The following is a 17,327-nucleotide window of genomic DNA, read 5'->3' on the forward strand; positions in this document are numbered from 1 at the left end:
ATTACAATTCCAAGACAATAATTACTTTTTCTGTAATATAAATTAATAATATTTGAAATATTTAAATAATTAAATTAAGGTTATTATTGGAAATTAACAAAATATAACTATTTTAACCATTATTTCTTATTCATGTGGAAACTCTATCTTACCTATCTTTATGAGACGGAGAGAGTACTATTTTTATATATAAAAATTATAATAGGATATGACAGATAAGATGAATAAAAAACTGATTTAAATAAATTCAATAAATTTTTTTAATTTTAATTTTTATCCAAATAACTTATGTTTTTTAAACGGAGAGAGTAATAATTTTTAAAATTAATTTTTTTCTATATTATTCCTATTTAAAACTCACTCATTAACTATTTTTTATTAGTATTTATTATCATTGTCCATTGAATAAGAATATAATAAAAAAATCGATGTATATTTATAAATATCTATAATATTGATTATGTTTTCTTAAATTGTGTGAAATAAATAAAATGACCAACTCTATTAGAACAAAGAGAGTAATAGTTTCAACTCAGTTTTGACCCGGTCGAATCTAGTCGAACTGAGTTGAAGTTAAAAGATTTAAATATTCAGCTCAAAAAACTCAAGAGTTTTACTACCACCTCATAAATTTTAGGGTTAATTATACATAAAATCACAACTTTTACAATGAATTACGAAAAAATACGAGTTTTAAACCATGTCAATCGCATGTACAATCTTTCGTTTATTTTCAAAATCATCATTAGCATATTTATCGGTGAAATTTTGCTAATTTGGATATCTGATGGGTCTGTCACATGTCATGCCACGTCAGCAAAACAACCCCTAAAATGTGCCGATGAAGTATTTGAAAATAAAAAAAAAAATTGCCTTCGATTGACTCGTTTTAAAAATCATCTTTTTTTATGATTCAGTATAAATGTCGTAATTTTATATATATTTAGCCCTAACTTTTAACTATTTTTTCAATTATCAATGTATATAAATCATCAATATATAAAAAGAGTATTATTTAGAAATTTAAAGTATTTGTAAATTTAATGGTGGATGAAATTATACCTACTTAGATAAATAAAAATGGCACAATTACTTTTTAAGTACAAACAACTGTCTTTTTTAAATTACGATAAATTTTTTAATTCTTATAATTATATTCAATTTAAAAATATTTTACAATTATATTTAATTTTTTTATTTTTATTTAAACAAATTTTTATATTTTTTATCAATTACAATTAATTTTTTTAATGCATTTTTAAATTATCAAAAAAAATTGATTACAGTTGATAAAAGTCGAAAAATTTAATATTTAAAAAGAATAGAATATTAAATATAATTATATATTTTTTAGATTGAATATAATTGTAAAAAATAGTGTTACCTAATAAAATATACTTGTACTGTAGACTAGTATCAGTTACTCCTTCTTCTCCATTCCCCATTAAAGAAACACTACAAACCTCTCAAACCTCCTCACTAATAAAACATATTTTTCCTCTGCGTTTTTCTGTAAACTCTTTTAAGTTTTAATCCTCCATTTCTTTACCTCTCTGCAACTTAAAATTACATAAAATCATAGCAACCAAATATTCAACTCTCTTAATTACCTGTTTTTTTTTTTCTTTATTTCTTTGACTCTTGGTTTCTGTTTTCTTTTGTCTTATTGAAACCTCACTTCTTTATTTATTTCATACAACTTAAAAAATCATGGAATCTGTCAATATCTGAGGTTGTCATCAACTTTAAAACCAGCTTACACCTTGCTAGATTGCTGTTCTGTTACATATTTCTTTATTGGTAAAGTTGAAAACCTAAAAGCCCACATCAGATTTGACCTTTGCTCAATAATTGCTCATCTGGGTCTCTCTCCATATGAGCTTCCAATCTTAAAGGTGCCAGCTTTTTAATTCTTGGTTTCATATTATCTTTTGGGTTCTTTCATCTTGAATTTTTAAAGTTTTTTATTAGTTATTACAAGTTCTTGAATTGCTGTAATAGTTATTTGTTCTGTTGGCTTGTTGATTAGTAGTCTTTGGAAGAACTGTAGGGCTTCATTTAAAGCATTTTGTTGGCCAATTTTCTTGATTTTTGTAATGATGGGTGATAAAGTATTGAACTTTTTTATTTGGGTTCTGCCAATCTTGAGCTTGGTGTGTTTATGTAGTGGATTTACTCCTGTTGATAACTATCTTATTGATTGTGGATCAAGCCAAGAGACTGCAGTTGGTAACAACCGTGTGTTCTTGGCTGATAATTCCTCTTCAAACTCGATTTCAACCCCGAAACCCATTTTTGCCACCACTACGAAATCGGTCACTTCCGTTGAGAATTCGCAGCTCTATCAAACTGCGAGAATTCTCAACGGGACCTCTAAGTATACCTTTTCGATTCGTCAACAGGGTAGACATTGGATTCGCCTTTATTTCTATCCATTTGTTTTTGAAAGCTATGATATGAGTAAGGCGAAATTTGATGTTTTCACTCAAGATCATGGCCTTCTGAACGATTTTAGTGTTAACACTGATGTTGTTAAAGAGTTCTCTATCAGTGTAACCTCGAAAACCCTTGAAATTACTTTTGCTCCTTCGGCCAATTCATTTGCGTTTTTGAATGCATTGGAAGTTGTTTCGGCCCCCAATTCTCTTCTTGCTGGTGATCCCGCTATGTTTAATCCGGTTGGGGATTTCAATGGTTTGTCATGGCAGGCATTTGAAACTATTCATAGGGTAAACATGGGTGGACCGTTGATTACCTCTCTCAATGATACCCTTGGTCGAACTTGGATTCCTGATAAAGATTTTCTCATCAATCAGAATGGTGCCTCAACAGTATCGAATATTCGTGCTGTCAAGTTCATAAATGGTGGAGCGACATCGGATATTGCTCCTAATTCTGTCTATGGTACTGCCACCATGATGAACTCATCAGGTGATCCCACCAGCAATTTCAATGTGACCTGGGATTTTGATGTTGTGTCAGGGTTTCAGTACTTTGTTCGGTTTCACTTTTGTGATATAGTAAGTACAGGTCTTGACCAGCTCTACTTTGATGTTTATATCGATTCGTGGCTTGTTGCTAAAGATCTTGATCCTAGTACAATAACAAACAATATTTTGGCGGGTGCATTCTATAGGGATTATGTCACAGCATTAACTGTCGGAAACAAACTTCGTGTGAGTATTGGTCCGAGCACCGTGCTAAATAATTTTCCTAATGCCATTTTAAATGGCCTGGAGATCATGAAATTGAATAATTCCTTGGGCAGCCTCAGTGGGGCAACTCCATTGCCTTCTAATTCAAGCTCGAAGAAGAATATCGGGTTAATAGTAGGCTTGACGGCTGGGGCAGTTATAAGTCTGGTGTTTGCAGGAATTCTTTGTTTGTTTTGCAAAAAGAGGAAAAGGTTGGTACGCCAAGGTCTTTCAAAGACATGGATTCCTCTGTCTATTAGTGGAGGACAATCTCATACTATGGGTAGTAAATATTCGAATGGAACAACAGTTAGCATCAATTCCAATTTGGGATATCGGATTCCATTTGCAGCGGTTCAAGAAGCCACAAACAACTTCGACGAGAGTTGGGTTATTGGTATCGGAGGTTTTGGGAAGGTGTACAAGGGAGAACTAAATGATGGTACAAAAGTGGCCGTTAAAAGAGGAAATCCGCGATCTCAACAGGGTCTAGCAGAATTCCAGACTGAAATTGAGATGCTATCCCAGTTCCGACATCGCCATTTAGTGTCATTAATAGGCTACTGTGATGAGAAAAATGAGATGATCTTAATTTATGAATACATGGAGAATGGGACTCTAAAGGGTCATCTCTATGGCTCGGGTAATCCCAGCATGAGTTGGAAGCAGAGACTTGAGATATGTATTGGATCAGCTAGGGGCCTTCACTACCTCCACACTGGCTATGCTAAAGCAGTCATTCACCGTGATGTTAAGTCGGCAAACATCTTGCTCGATGAGAATCTCATGGCCAAAGTTGCTGATTTCGGGCTTTCAAAGACGGGACCTGAAATTGATCAGACCCATGTGAGTACAGCTGTGAAGGGTAGTTTTGGTTACCTCGATCCTGAATATTTTAGACGGCAACAACTGACAGAAAAATCGGATGTGTATTCGTTTGGGGTTGTTTTGTTTGAAGTTCTTTGCGCGAGACCTGTCATAGATCCAACCCTTCCAAGGGAAATGGTGAACTTAGCGGAATGGGCGATGAAATGGCAGAAGAAGGGACAGTTGGATCAGATAATAGATTCTACGCTTGCTGGCAAAATACGAGCAGATTCACTTAGAAAATTCGGGGAAACTGCTGAGAAATGCTTAGCGGATTACGGGGTGGACAGACCTTCCATGGGAGATGTATTATGGAATCTTGAGTATGCTCTTCAGCTTCAAGAGGTGGTTATTCCAGGAGAGCCTGACGAAAACAGTACAAATATGATCGGCGAGCTCTCTCCACAAATCAACAACTTCAGCAATGTTGATAACAGTGTTTCCGTTGCGCCATTCGAAGATTCGAGTAATAGCGTTGATGACATGTCGGGAATTTCAATGAGTAAGGTATTTTCGCAGCTGGTGAAGTCAGAAGGACGATAACCTGTGAGAATTGCATGTTTGATTGGTTACATTTCTCAGATCACAAAAAGAAAAACGAAGACTAGTTGCTCAATATATCATCCTTCGATCGGGTGTTGGAACAGCTACTCCAAATTGTTTATGGCATACAGGACGAAGTTCACTCTTTTGTACAGAAGGAATGATGTTTCTTCAAAAGTGAGTTTTAGGAAATACTGATAAGAATATTGCTTTGAATTTGTAGCTTGTTTTGTGTCTATTTATAGTTATGCATGAATCATTTACTTGTTTCAACAACATTTATTTCTATATTTGAAAATGATTGTCTGGTTTGCTTTTATTTGAGGCAGAATCACATGAAAATATTCAATTTTTTTTACTTTTTCACATTTGTAGTCTAACTTTTTAAAAGCGCTCAACTTTAATCTAATTTTGAAAAATATATTTCAATTTTATTTAATTAAACACACACACAGTCTCGGTATTTTTCATTTATAACAAAATTAACCCTTTTTTCCACTTGAAATATTTTTACTAAAATTATGTTACAATTGTGGTTTTAGATTGTTGATCAACAATGATTTGGCGCAGGCCTTTTCATTTGTTAGCAGTTACTGTATCTAGAGATTAATTCTCTATATGGACCAAATTTAACCAACATTGATCAATATCCAAAATCATGTATGAGCAATTAAAATTCTAAATTTGTTTTTTCTTTGATCCTCATTTTGTAAGTCCAAGTTCGATGAATATTAATGAAAAAGTTTAGATTTGATTCATTTTACCAGCAATAGTAGAATCTTATCATTTTACGATAATTTTAAAAGAACAATTAATTTAAGTTAGTGTAATTAAACCTACATATGGAAAGAATATCATCTATAATTTTCCTAAATTTAAAATTATAGATGATATGTAGAATATCATCTACATATGGAAGAGTTGGTGACTTTCCACCTCAATTATATATAACCAATAACAAATATCTTGCATAGTTGCATAGTTTACCTACTATTCCACTATATCCTTAGGCTAATGTTAATTTGTTATACTTTTACCAAAAGATAATTCACAAATTATGTTCCAAATGACTCAATGTATTAGTTAATCTTTTAAAATCTAAAAAATATTCAAACAAGCCCTTCGTATTTGGTTTATAGTCCAAATAAGCCTTCCGTCCATATAAAGGTGCTAATGTACAATTAATATATTGAAAATGCTTCAACAAGTTGTAAAATGTCACTTCTTAATTATGTTGCTAAAGAAAATTTGACCTCACAAAGAATAGTTCAATATTCTTGTGCAAGGATGTGGGCGGAAAAAATCTAAAATCAAGTAAAAAAATGAATATAACTAGAGTACGGGTTAAACTCAAAAGTGCTGGAGTTACTATTCCTCCAATACAATAGTTATTCCCACTACCGCTCTGGTCGTATTTCCTGATGAACCATCTAGCGACGATAAAGGTGGAGACGTCAAGGTGGAAGTAGACTAAGGAGGAGGTCTTTTAGTTGTCAAAGTAGGCATCACGGGTCGTGCCGAAACGTAGTGCCAAAGGAAATGATGTTGCAGAAGACGGAGAAGAAGGGGTCAAAATGGATGTTGGAAGAGTTGAAGGATTTAAGAGAGGTTCCAGAGATGATAAAGAAGAAGGTGAAAGAGAGGAGGCTCGAGGTGCATATGGCGTGGTTGGATTTAGAGAGGACGATTTTATTGCCAAGGAAGGTGTTGTTGGAGTGGAAGGCGTATGCATAGTTGGAGTGATAGGGGTAAATAGTTATGTGAGCGGAGCAGGGTTTGGAGGCCGCTCGCCTAGACTTATGTCTGATTTCGGATCTGGAAAGGTTTTGAAAAATGGAGTCGCCATCCAGTTAAGCTAGAAAATGTCTTTTATACGGATTAGGTAGATCTCTCACGCTTATGGGTGAGACCACCTTACATCGGGCCAAAAGACCGGGTCGATGAACACTATCAAAACTCTTGTACTTGGCTTATCGATTGAATCGTATTTACAGGACAATATCCGATAATCTCATCTTAATCATACACATAGTCCGTAGGATAGTGTTACTACTAAAAATCGGCCATTTAGCGACGGATTAATCCGTTGCTAAAACGTCAAAATCCCTCGCCAAAATGGCTTACCTTAGCGACATATATTTGCTCATTAGCGACGGAAAGTAATTGGGACAATCCAGTGCTGAGAATGCAACCTTTAGCTACGGAATTCCATCGCTAAATAGTACGTTTCCGTCGCTAAATTTACAAAACATTTGACAAAATTTTCCCTTTCCGGCTTAATTTATTTTTTTGTCAATTTGAAATTAAAACCTGTTACATATAAAATATGTAAATTCAAAACAAATTGACGCAATAAATTTTTTTTTATACTTTTATGCTGTTATATTCATAAACAACATGTCAAATAAAAACAAACAAAATATTTTGAATATTACAGAGACCACTTTAAAAATCAGTAGTGTCCTCATCGTTTGCTGGTGGTGTGGGCGAACGCTGGCGGCCACCAGGAAGGAGCTTCACTAGCTCTGAAATCCGCTTGTCCATGTTCTCTAGGACCATACGAATCTGAGCACGAACTCAATCTTCTACTTCATGTTCTTTATCACCTATCACTTGCTGCATGGTGGCCTCCATTTTTGTATGCACCTCAACACGGACCCCCTCCTCCATCTCTCGTTTTGACGTCGAGCTACCACCCTTACGGCTAATCTGGGTGGTGGATGCGAAGTAGGATGAGGAAGCTGCACCGATCCCGTAGATTCTCTACTTTTTCACCCCTTCGAGAGCGAGAAATAATTGGTTCTGGTCCACCGGTGTAGAAGCTGAACTCCTTCTGCCTGTTGGGACGCACCAGTGAACTCCTCATTAAAATGTTCCTGCAAAAGATGAAATACTTGATTAGTAAAATTTTATAAAATTATATAACACACAAATTTGTAATGAAAATATGGAAGCATTTCCTCTGAAATATGAGCATCAACCATTTTCAGGGAAAACCTGCAAATATATTTACATTTGCATCCACCAACCATAAAAGTAATACACACACACATACAGATATATATATATATATACAATTAAATTTATAAAACTCATTAATAAATCTTTAGTTACAATCGTAATCCTGGATCTCAGATTAACAAAAACTGTTCGGTTAGCCTTAGTCATATGCATCTGAATAACCAACTCTGGAACAATCGGTTCACGGCCGAGCTCAGTAGCCTAGTATTAAAAGTGTATACTTTTAGGTAATAGAAACAAAAAGAAATAATATATATATATATATATATATATATAAACATTAATACTATTCCAAAACTTCCTTATGCTTTAAAGCCGATCTAGATCCTCTGGTATGCAAATTGGCCAGCTTCCAGGTCCGCACGACTCAGTGAGTCGATTAGCGCGTGTCGTTTCAGATTTCTTCTTCGCTTCCACAGTATCTCGGACTGCCTTCCAGGCCGTCCACACTTCATCTGACATATGAGATATATAACATGTACTCTTAAACACACATCTAATCCTGGTGTTTTCCATCATGTAGCGAAACGTGGTGGGTCTTTAGTCATTTTGCATGAATAAAGTCTAAACCAGATGTCTAAATTAGATTGATTTTATTTAAGTCATCTTGAATGTCTGTACAAACTTCTAATTATATTTTCATGACAACCCTATGAATTGTAAGTGATTTGTTGGACTTGCTAGATTTAGTGCTAAGTTAACGTGGTTAATTTCATTTGTGTGTTAATATTTGGCTCTTGAAATGCTTTGGAAAGTGTGAAAGTAGAAAATATAAATCTGAAATTGTTGTTTATTCTATTGAATAAAGAGGTATATATATATATATATATATACACAATAGATTCTAGAATATTCTAATCTCTAGAATCTTTGCTAATTAATAACTCTCTATCTTCTAATAATTACTTCACTATTCTATAATATTATAGATTATTCTTTAACACTCCCCCCTCAAGCTGGAGCATACCAGCTTGATAGAAGAATAGTCAAAATATTAAAGACACATAGAACAAAGCAAGAAACACCATAGGAAGGGGTTGTTCAAAAGAACAGAGAGCGGGGCGACGGAGAAGGAAGAAACAAAAGGAAGATATGTTGTTGCACGCGCTGGCACCTGGTGGACATGACGCTTATTATCGTCGGAGCGTGAGTCTCACACGCTAGTCGGATGATCGCTAAAAAACTGGACTGGTCCGCCTTGAGGTCATGCTCCTCCCATTGTTAGAGGTGTGAATTAAACGTCGCAAGAATATAATAACCCGAAAAAACCAAAAATCCGCTCACAAGGGCAGAGTAGAACTTGAACCGAAAAATCTGCTCATCAGGGCAGAATAGAACTTGAACTGATAAATCTGCTCACCAGGGCAGAGTAGAACTTGAACCAAAAAATCTGCTCACCAGGGCAGAGTAGAATTTGAACTGACAAATCTGCTCACCAGGGCAGAGTAGAACTTCAACAGATTGCTCACTGGGCAATCTGAAATTTTTAGTAGAAAAAAAATCCAAATAACTAATTCACTAAAAATCTCAAGATGTTGGGTGAATCTTTAACAATAATTGTCTTAACACACCCCGCATGCTTCTTGCACACTTGAGCTTGAAGCGTGAATAAAAAAATACACAGGCTCATCTCACCTTGTGTTTAAATTAATTAACCAAATGGGGGTTGCCAAGGATCGCACTCTAAACCTTTCGGTCATAGAGGCTCAGATACCTTGTGAAAGTATTCTGAATTTGTTGTTCATTCTATTGAATAAAGAGGTACATATCTTTAAATATATATATATATATATATATATATAAAATCACACACAATAGATTCTAGAATATTCTAATCTCTAGAATCTTCTCTAATTAATAACTCTCTATTTTCTAATAATTACTTCACTTATTCTATAATATTATAGATTATTCTTTAACAGAAAGCATATAAACAATGCAAATATATACATAATCAGCAGTTGATATACATATAAGGTTAGAAATACTTTTTAACCTTGTAAACTCGAAGTGTCTAGAACTGGTATATCGTCTGGCTGTTTGTGTGATTTGAATCAGGACTCAGTCAGAACATGAAAGTTTTTTTTTACCATGGCTACTAAAACTATTAATTGGAAGAAGACGATACTGAGAAGGAAATCATGTTCAAGAAATATTTGGAAATTATTCCAGAATATGTGAACAAGGTCACTCCGAGGGAGAAACTGGATCCGAATGAGAAGAAAGAATCAGAAACGGCCCTAGAAAAAGGCCCAGGTAAGGAAGAGAAATCCATTAAAGGAGAAAGACTGAAAGTGCAGCAGCTTGAGAAGTTCAAAGCATGCAAGACCATTTGGGACCTGCTGATACATTCCAAAGATTACCAAAAAGCGATGGTGCAAGCACTATCCATGATGGACATCGAGCCTGATGTAACCACAACAGTCATGATCATCCAGATGATGGAGAAGAAGGCTGGTGTCATTGTCTTCACAAAAGATGACTTGCCTTTGGAAGAGAGACAACATAACAAAATGTTGTTCATTACAGTCAAGATTTTAGGGAAACACACCAATACCGTCATGATCGACGATGGGTCTGCCTTCAATGTCTGCCCAGCATTGATTTTGCCAAGACGTAGCATAACTCCAGCGACATTGAAGCCTTATGAGCTGGTTATTAGAGCCATCGTCGATCATGACAGTATTGGTGCGTTTCCCCAAAATTTGGTATGTCATAATTCACTTATTTAAAAATCAAAAGATATATGATCCTTTATTTTTGCTTCCGTCAATGTTTTAGTCATTTCGTTTATTTTTTATGTTGGTAAATTAAGTCAAAGAACTTAATTAATAAAATAGAGTTCCATTTAATCATTAAACTTATATTTTTAATATGCATAAATAAAAATTGTATTATCATGAATTTGATGACATAATGAGTTCAATTTAATTTTGTAAATGATGGAGTTTGCCTTTTGATCCGGTGGATTAACCTGCAAAACAGGGTAGAAGCTAACGAGACGGTGGTGGTCCGATTAACTCTCTGATGCTAAAGTCAATATTGAGCTGTGAGAAGCGTTTTGAGTACATGAATATAATTATGTGTTTAGGATACCTCAAACTCTTTATATAGTAGTTGAATGTATACCTTGTAGTCTTGGAATTGGAAAGTAATTCCTATTTAGTAGGGTTTGACCTTGATTAGGAGTATAGTTCCTTATTCGAATGAAAGTCCTATTCAGGAATATCTTTCTGAATAGTCTCATCTTTATAAGTTGGAGTTTATCTTCCTAAGTTGGAGTTTGTATCCATATAGGAAAGATTTTCGTGGATCTGGTTGTTTGGCCGAATTCCTAGGTCGATGCGCTTTATCCGAGTCTTCAGGAGATTCGGTCTTAATTTACTGGTTTGAAGTATTATTCCAGTCAAGGCGAATCTCGTGAATTCGGTAATTAGTTTTATCTGGCTTAGCCCTTCGGGCGAGAGTCCGATATCGTCTGAGGATGGATCTTCTGCGACTCGGCTCCATAGTACTTATGATAGGATTCGATATCCATCAGTAAATATTTATACTTATTAATGTTTTAATTTTTAGAAATTGTTTTTTGTAATTTTTAATTTTAAAAATAAATAAAGTAAGAAAATTCAAAAAAAAATAAAATTACAAATCTTAAATAAGAAAAATACAACAAATTAAATTGGATTTATTTAATCATTGAATCTTGTAAAATATAATTTTGATCTATATTTGTGTCAAAAATAATTTAATGATTAAATTAGTTAAGTCATTTGACTTAGTTGACTAAAACACGAAAAAACAGAAGGAGTAGAATGTTACCAAAAATGAAAGTCGGTGACCATATCGTTTGATTTTCAAAAAAAAAGGGACGAAAATGTGAATTATGACATATGTGGAGAACATAAGAATATTTTTTTCAAAATATGATAATGGTTTTATTAGGCATTTATGTAATACCCCAAAATTTCTAATCGTTGTGTTGTGCTACATGTCAATATTTTGTACTCGAAAATATGTAAATTTGTGCATGTTAGCGGGAGGATTTTTTTTTGTGATTTTTAGAAATCTGCGATTAGATGCTTTCTTAGGATAATGTTTTTCTTATTCGCTATGATCAATTAATGAGAGTCATATGTCAGTTTATTAGTTTATTTCCAATAATTTCTAGCATTTTTTAGTTATTTTCAAATTATTGTGATTGAAGATTAAGCAAATTATAGGCTTTGTACATGCAAAAGGAGAGTCATATGAATTGAAGACATGCAAAACAAATCAAAAAGTTAAAACTAAAGATATACTACTTATGGCTGAAGGATGTCAAAAGTTATAAAACAAATAATTAAATCACGGTAACTATGCTAGATATAATTATATGAATTATAAGAGTTAGAAGCCTACATCATAAACCCTCTCCAGGAAATTGATAGAAATTTGGTCCCCCATCTTGTAAGTGATCTAATAGACCCAGTTACTAACCAATGGAAAGAAAAATGAGGTTGAAACTCTGTTTCCAGAAAGGGAGACAGACGCCATTCTTTCTATTCCTATTCCTCACTGTTTTGCCCCAGACAAACGTATCTGGCACTATACCAACAATGGGAAGTATAATGTGAAGTCAGGATATTATATAGGCCTTGCTGCGAGCCAAGGGCAGCCGGATCATAAGAACAGGTCCAGCTCCCCCACATTAGCTCTTCAAAGACAGGATTGGCAGCGTTTTTGGCAACTGAAGATTCCCAACAAAATAAGAGTCTTCATATGGAAAATCTTCCATAAAGGGATCCCAGTAGCTGATGCGCTTAACTTCAGGATGCGGAGTGATCTCACATGCCCCCATTTCCAAGGTAATGAATCCATCCATCATCTATTTTTCAATTGCTATTTTGCTCAAAGAGTCTGGCTTTTGTCTGGCTTCCCTATGAACTCGAATTCAATCCCAGATGAATCTTTAGACAAAACTTGGAAAAACATTGCTGATTCAGTTTCATCTTCGTGTGACTCGGATAGACTATTAATTGCTTTTGCCTTTACTCTGTGGTCCATATGGAAAGTCAGGAACTCCAAAGTCTTCCAGGTAATCCCTTGGTCGGTAGAAGAAACAGGCCTTCATGCTAAGCAAGCGCAACGTGAATTTGAGGAAGCGCATAGGGTGATGCTTCAAAAAGTGAAGCAAACTGAACGGAAATTTTCTAAGTACCAAGGTCCTTCAACTCTGCTGTAGATAGAGTAGGTAATGGCATTACTATTTCTTATGATGGGGGAACCAATGCTACAGCTAAATCAGGATCAGTAGCTGGAATGGCAATAAATGCACAAGAGGAGCGATTGGGGACTTTTGCAAAATCGTATAGGGGCATATGGGAGCCATAAATCTTAGAATTTCTATCACTTAGGGAAGCTATATTCTGGGCAAAGAATAAAGGCTGTCGTGATGTGATTTTTGAAGGAGATGCCATTCAGGTCTCTAATTCTGTCAATTTGGGAGATTGCTTGTTGGCATCTAGTTGGGGAATCTGTCAAGACATATGGCTTTGTACAACCTCCTTTGATTACTGCCAGTTCCGGTGGATTAAGCGTCAGGATAACAAAGAGGCTCACAGGCTAGTTCAGTTAGAGAAAGCCAATTTTCGACGCACTTCTAACATTTAGAATACTTAGACTAGGTTCTTAGATGCTTTTTCTAGCGCCATGTCTCTGTAATCTACTAGTGAAAAAAAGAAAAGTAGATCCTTAAAAGTAATGTGAATTTAAATTACTTGATTTGAGTTGAATCTTATTGTTTTGGTTGAATTGGCTTCGACTGTGGGTGGGAATTCTATGATTTGATAGCTTTTGTGAATATTAGTTGTTTTAATTGATTTTTTTTTTTATAAAATTGCTCCCTCTCTTTTAATTATGTTATAAGGTAGTTTATTTATAATGGCCAGGTAGGTTTAGGCTTCCAAAGGTTAGATTATAGATAATTACTAATTAAATTAATTAATTTTATAATTAATTATAAATGGTGCTAATAGAATGGTAAGAGTATCATTTTGATTTATGAAAGTGTCAGAGAATGGCTTTAAGGCTATGAAGTTTTAAGATTTACTCTAGTAAGATATGCAATAAATAAAGTTATTGGATCTTTACAATTGAACAAAGTCCCTCATACTAAGGCTCTAGATTAGTTTGAACTATAAACTTATATCCGAAATTGTTTTGGATTTTTAGAGTTATTGTGACAATTACGATTAAATCTTTCAAACCTATCACTATATGTCGAACTAGTCCTTTAAATTTTCAAATGGAACATTAGCTCGTCATTTGAACGTATTTCTTTGAAAAGCGTCATTAAACACTCAAGTTTCTTGCCGTTTTTCTCGTTGTCCGTACAAAAGATGTCTATACATTACCTCTTAATAAACAAAAACATTTAGTTCTAATAATTTTAGTTTAATTTGAAAAGTTAATAGTAATCTTAAAATGGCTTAACCCATTTAACTATAAGTATTTTAATTAACTGATCCTTAAATTAAATTTTGTCTTTTTCTAGTCCCTGAACTAAAGAAAAAACATGTCTTCAAGTCCTTCGATGAATCTCCGTTGGAAATTTTGTTAGGTATGTGGCATTTTTGAGGCTTAATAGCTTAAAAAATTACAAACTTTAGCGTACGTTAAAACGAACTTTCAATTTTGGCATATATAGACACTAACTTTTGATTTTTTGTGATTTTAGACACCGAGCAATGTTTTGTCAGAAAAATGTTGATGTAGATGCCGGAACAATGTTTATTTCGGTGTACACATCGCATTTTGTTGACGGAAATTTGCTCGATGTCTAAAAATGCAAAAAAAAAAAAAGATTGTTCATGTATTTTTTTGTTAAAATTGAAAGTTCGTGTTAAATTTGTAAGACACTAAAGTTCGTGATTTTAAGCTATTAAGCCTAATTGACAAGTAACTCATCATTTTTGAAACGTGAATCACACGCTCTTAACAGAAGAACTTAAAGAGACGTTCTTTATAATAAAATTATGGGACCATAACGAGATAAAATTAGACACTACTAGAAAACAGTCGATTTGCGACGGATTTTAGCGACGGATTTGAAATCCGTCGCTAAAATTTAAATTTGCGACGGATTTAGCGACGGATTCAAAATCCGTCGCTAAATCCTAAAGAAAATTGGCGGGATGAATCCCGCCACTTTTAGCGACGGAAATTCCGTCGCTAAAAGTGGCGGGATGAATCCCGCCAATTTGTTTTTCACTTTTAGCGACGGATTTTGTAATCCGTCGCTAAAAGTAATACATTTAGCGACGGAATACCACGTCCGTCGCTAAATGCTTACTTTTAGCGACGGATTACTAAATCCGTCGCTAAAAGTATTATTTTTATTAAAAAATTATAATTAAAAAATATATTTATTAAAACAAATATTTATTAATAAAAACAATATTAATTATAAAACAATTTATTAAAAAATTATTTATTGTAATTATTTATTAATAAAATCATTATTTATTTAAAAATAATTATTTATTTATTATAATTATTTATTTAAAAATAATTAATTATTTATTATAATTATTTATTAATAAAATAATTATTTATAACAAAATTATTATATTAGAATGTGGGAGTAAAGTGTAATAGTAATAATTTGTTGTTTTTATTTAAAATAATTATTAAAAAATAATTTATTTTATTTAAAAATAATTAGTATGAAAAAATAATTATTTTATATAATATGGGAGTAAATTGCGGGAGTACCTTTTTGTTATATTTAAATATAATATACATAGATATAAAACAAGAATCTGAGCTGGATAAGTTGGAGTCACGCGCGGGGGAACTACAAAGTTAAAGAGGAGTGTATGGGAGTAATGTGAAGGATGGGTGACCTACTGGGAAGTTGGAAAATTTGCGATATTTGCGGGTCAGTGCGGGTGTGTGTTGTATAGCCAGTGGGTGTGTGACGGGGGTTGACCGTTTAAATAATATTTCATTTTACGATTTTAATTAAAAAATAATTTTTTTTTTATTTTTAAAAATTTGCGACGGATTTAAATCCGTCGCAAAATCCGTCGCAAATTTTTTTAAATCCGTCGCAAAAAAAAAAGTATTCGGTCGCTGCAAAATTGGCGACCAGATATTTAGCGACGGACGTTGTCCGTCGCTAATCCGTCGCTAAACGAGTTTAGCGACGGAATTTAGCCATTTAGCGACGGAAAAATCCGTCGCTAAATGGCTGTTTTTTAGTAGTGAGATATAGGGACCAGTTAATTAAAAGATATATAATATAAGGACATAATAAAGAGTTTATCCTTCAAAAAATAATTAATTGTCCAATTTTTTTATATATTTAAGAATGGACTAAAACTGTTTTCATATCTATCTTATTAAAATTTCACTTATTTTTCATAGTTTTCCACATAACTTTTAAAAAATTATTTTTCGATATATCATATCACAGAATTTACACAATTTTTAAAATTAAATTAAAGTTTGAATTAATTTTTAAAATTGGTAGAAAACTGTATAAATTTAAAAATTTGAACAAATTTTTAAAAAATCAAAAATATTTAAATATTAGTATCCATTAGGCTTTAAAGGAACCATTCAAAAGATTAAAAAAAACTATAATTTATATACATAAATTTGTGAATTAAGGATCGAAACAATTAATTTTAAGCAGCATCAACCTTTACTTGTGCAAGACAGCATAAGCCTCCTAAACATAGATAACATAGCAGAACATGAGACCATTTTTAAAGGGTAGGATTGATTTTCACCATTTGATGATGATGATCTTTTTCTTGATCTTATATTCTTGATTCTTTCTCTAACTTCATCGAAACGTTTCTTGGTCTTTTCTTGAACACTTTCTTTTCTTGAAAATGTATAGCTTCTTAAGTACATTTGCCTGCATGATCTACTGTCCACAACCTTTGCTTGCGCCATATTCCCATGCACGTCCGGCCGTCGAAAGCTGTCGGACTTCGGCCATTTGTGGATGTCGATGTACGATGATCGGACTGGGATTTGGGTGTCATTCTTGCAGTTAGCCATGGCTAATTAGCTAGGTATTATATATTTGGTGAATATAAATGGAAGCATATCTTTTCGTATGTTATATTTATATAGGAGTGGTATTGAAGGAAGGAAGGTTTTTGGTTTTGGAGACCTATGCAATGTGTTTTGATTTGTGTATTTAGCATTAAGGCATCGGTTTGTATTTATTTTGTCAGCATGTGAAATATCTACGGTCCGTGCACTTAAATTAACTGGATTATTTAGATTAAAAGTTAGAACTAACCAATAATTTATAGCTCAAATAGAATCTACATTGGCCAGCATTTTGTTAAAGTCGTGGGATCAAATTAATCCTCCTACTAGCGCCAAAATCCCCCTTTCCATTTGATAAAAAAAAGGTTGGCACTAAAAGTGGGCATATATGAGTAGCGAAGTCACCAATTATTTTTTATTGTTTTATTTTTATTTTTTCGGTATTGAATTTATATTTTAACCATTTCATTTGGTTTATATTTCTAACAAATCATCAGCCATTTTTTCCTCTATCGTTCTTTTTTTTTTCTGTGAATTCATTACATTTTTAAGACCCTGGATAAGGACTTGATGCCATTAGATTAATTGTTATACGGAGTTAGGCAAAAATTAGATAACATATAGTTCGCTTAACCTTTCGGCACAAACATTAAT

At 33.5% G+C, this 17,327-nt stretch overlaps 2 protein-coding genes across 2 annotated transcripts; one reads left to right on the forward strand and one right to left on the reverse strand.

The window, feature by feature from the left end:
* Nucleotides 1-1,422: 1,422 nt before the first annotated feature.
* LOC126657309 (receptor-like protein kinase HERK 1) lies at nt 1,423-4,923 on the forward strand. Its single transcript, XM_050351980.2, has one exon. The coding sequence runs from the start codon at nt 2,097-2,099 to the stop codon at nt 4,602-4,604; it is 2,508 nt and encodes an 835-aa protein (XP_050207937.1). The 5' UTR covers nt 1,423-2,096; the 3' UTR covers nt 4,605-4,923.
* Nucleotides 4,924-6,948: 2,025 nt separating this feature from the next.
* Nucleotides 6,949-16,889, reverse strand: LOC126679121 (uncharacterized). Its single transcript, XM_050374064.2, has 2 exons — nt 16,400-16,889; nt 6,949-7,480 (listed from the first exon to the last, which is right to left on the reverse strand). The coding sequence occupies exons 1-2, from the start codon at nt 16,674-16,676 to the stop codon at nt 7,470-7,472; spliced, it is 288 nt and encodes a 95-aa protein (XP_050230021.1). The 5' UTR covers nt 16,677-16,889; the 3' UTR covers nt 6,949-7,469.
* Between the last annotated feature and the right edge of the window lie 438 nt (nt 16,890-17,327).

Source organism: Mercurialis annua, linkage group LG1-X (assembly GCF_937616625.2).
Source record: "Mercurialis annua linkage group LG1-X, ddMerAnnu1.2, whole genome shotgun sequence".
NCBI lineage: Eukaryota > Viridiplantae > Streptophyta > Magnoliopsida > Malpighiales > Euphorbiaceae > Mercurialis > Mercurialis annua.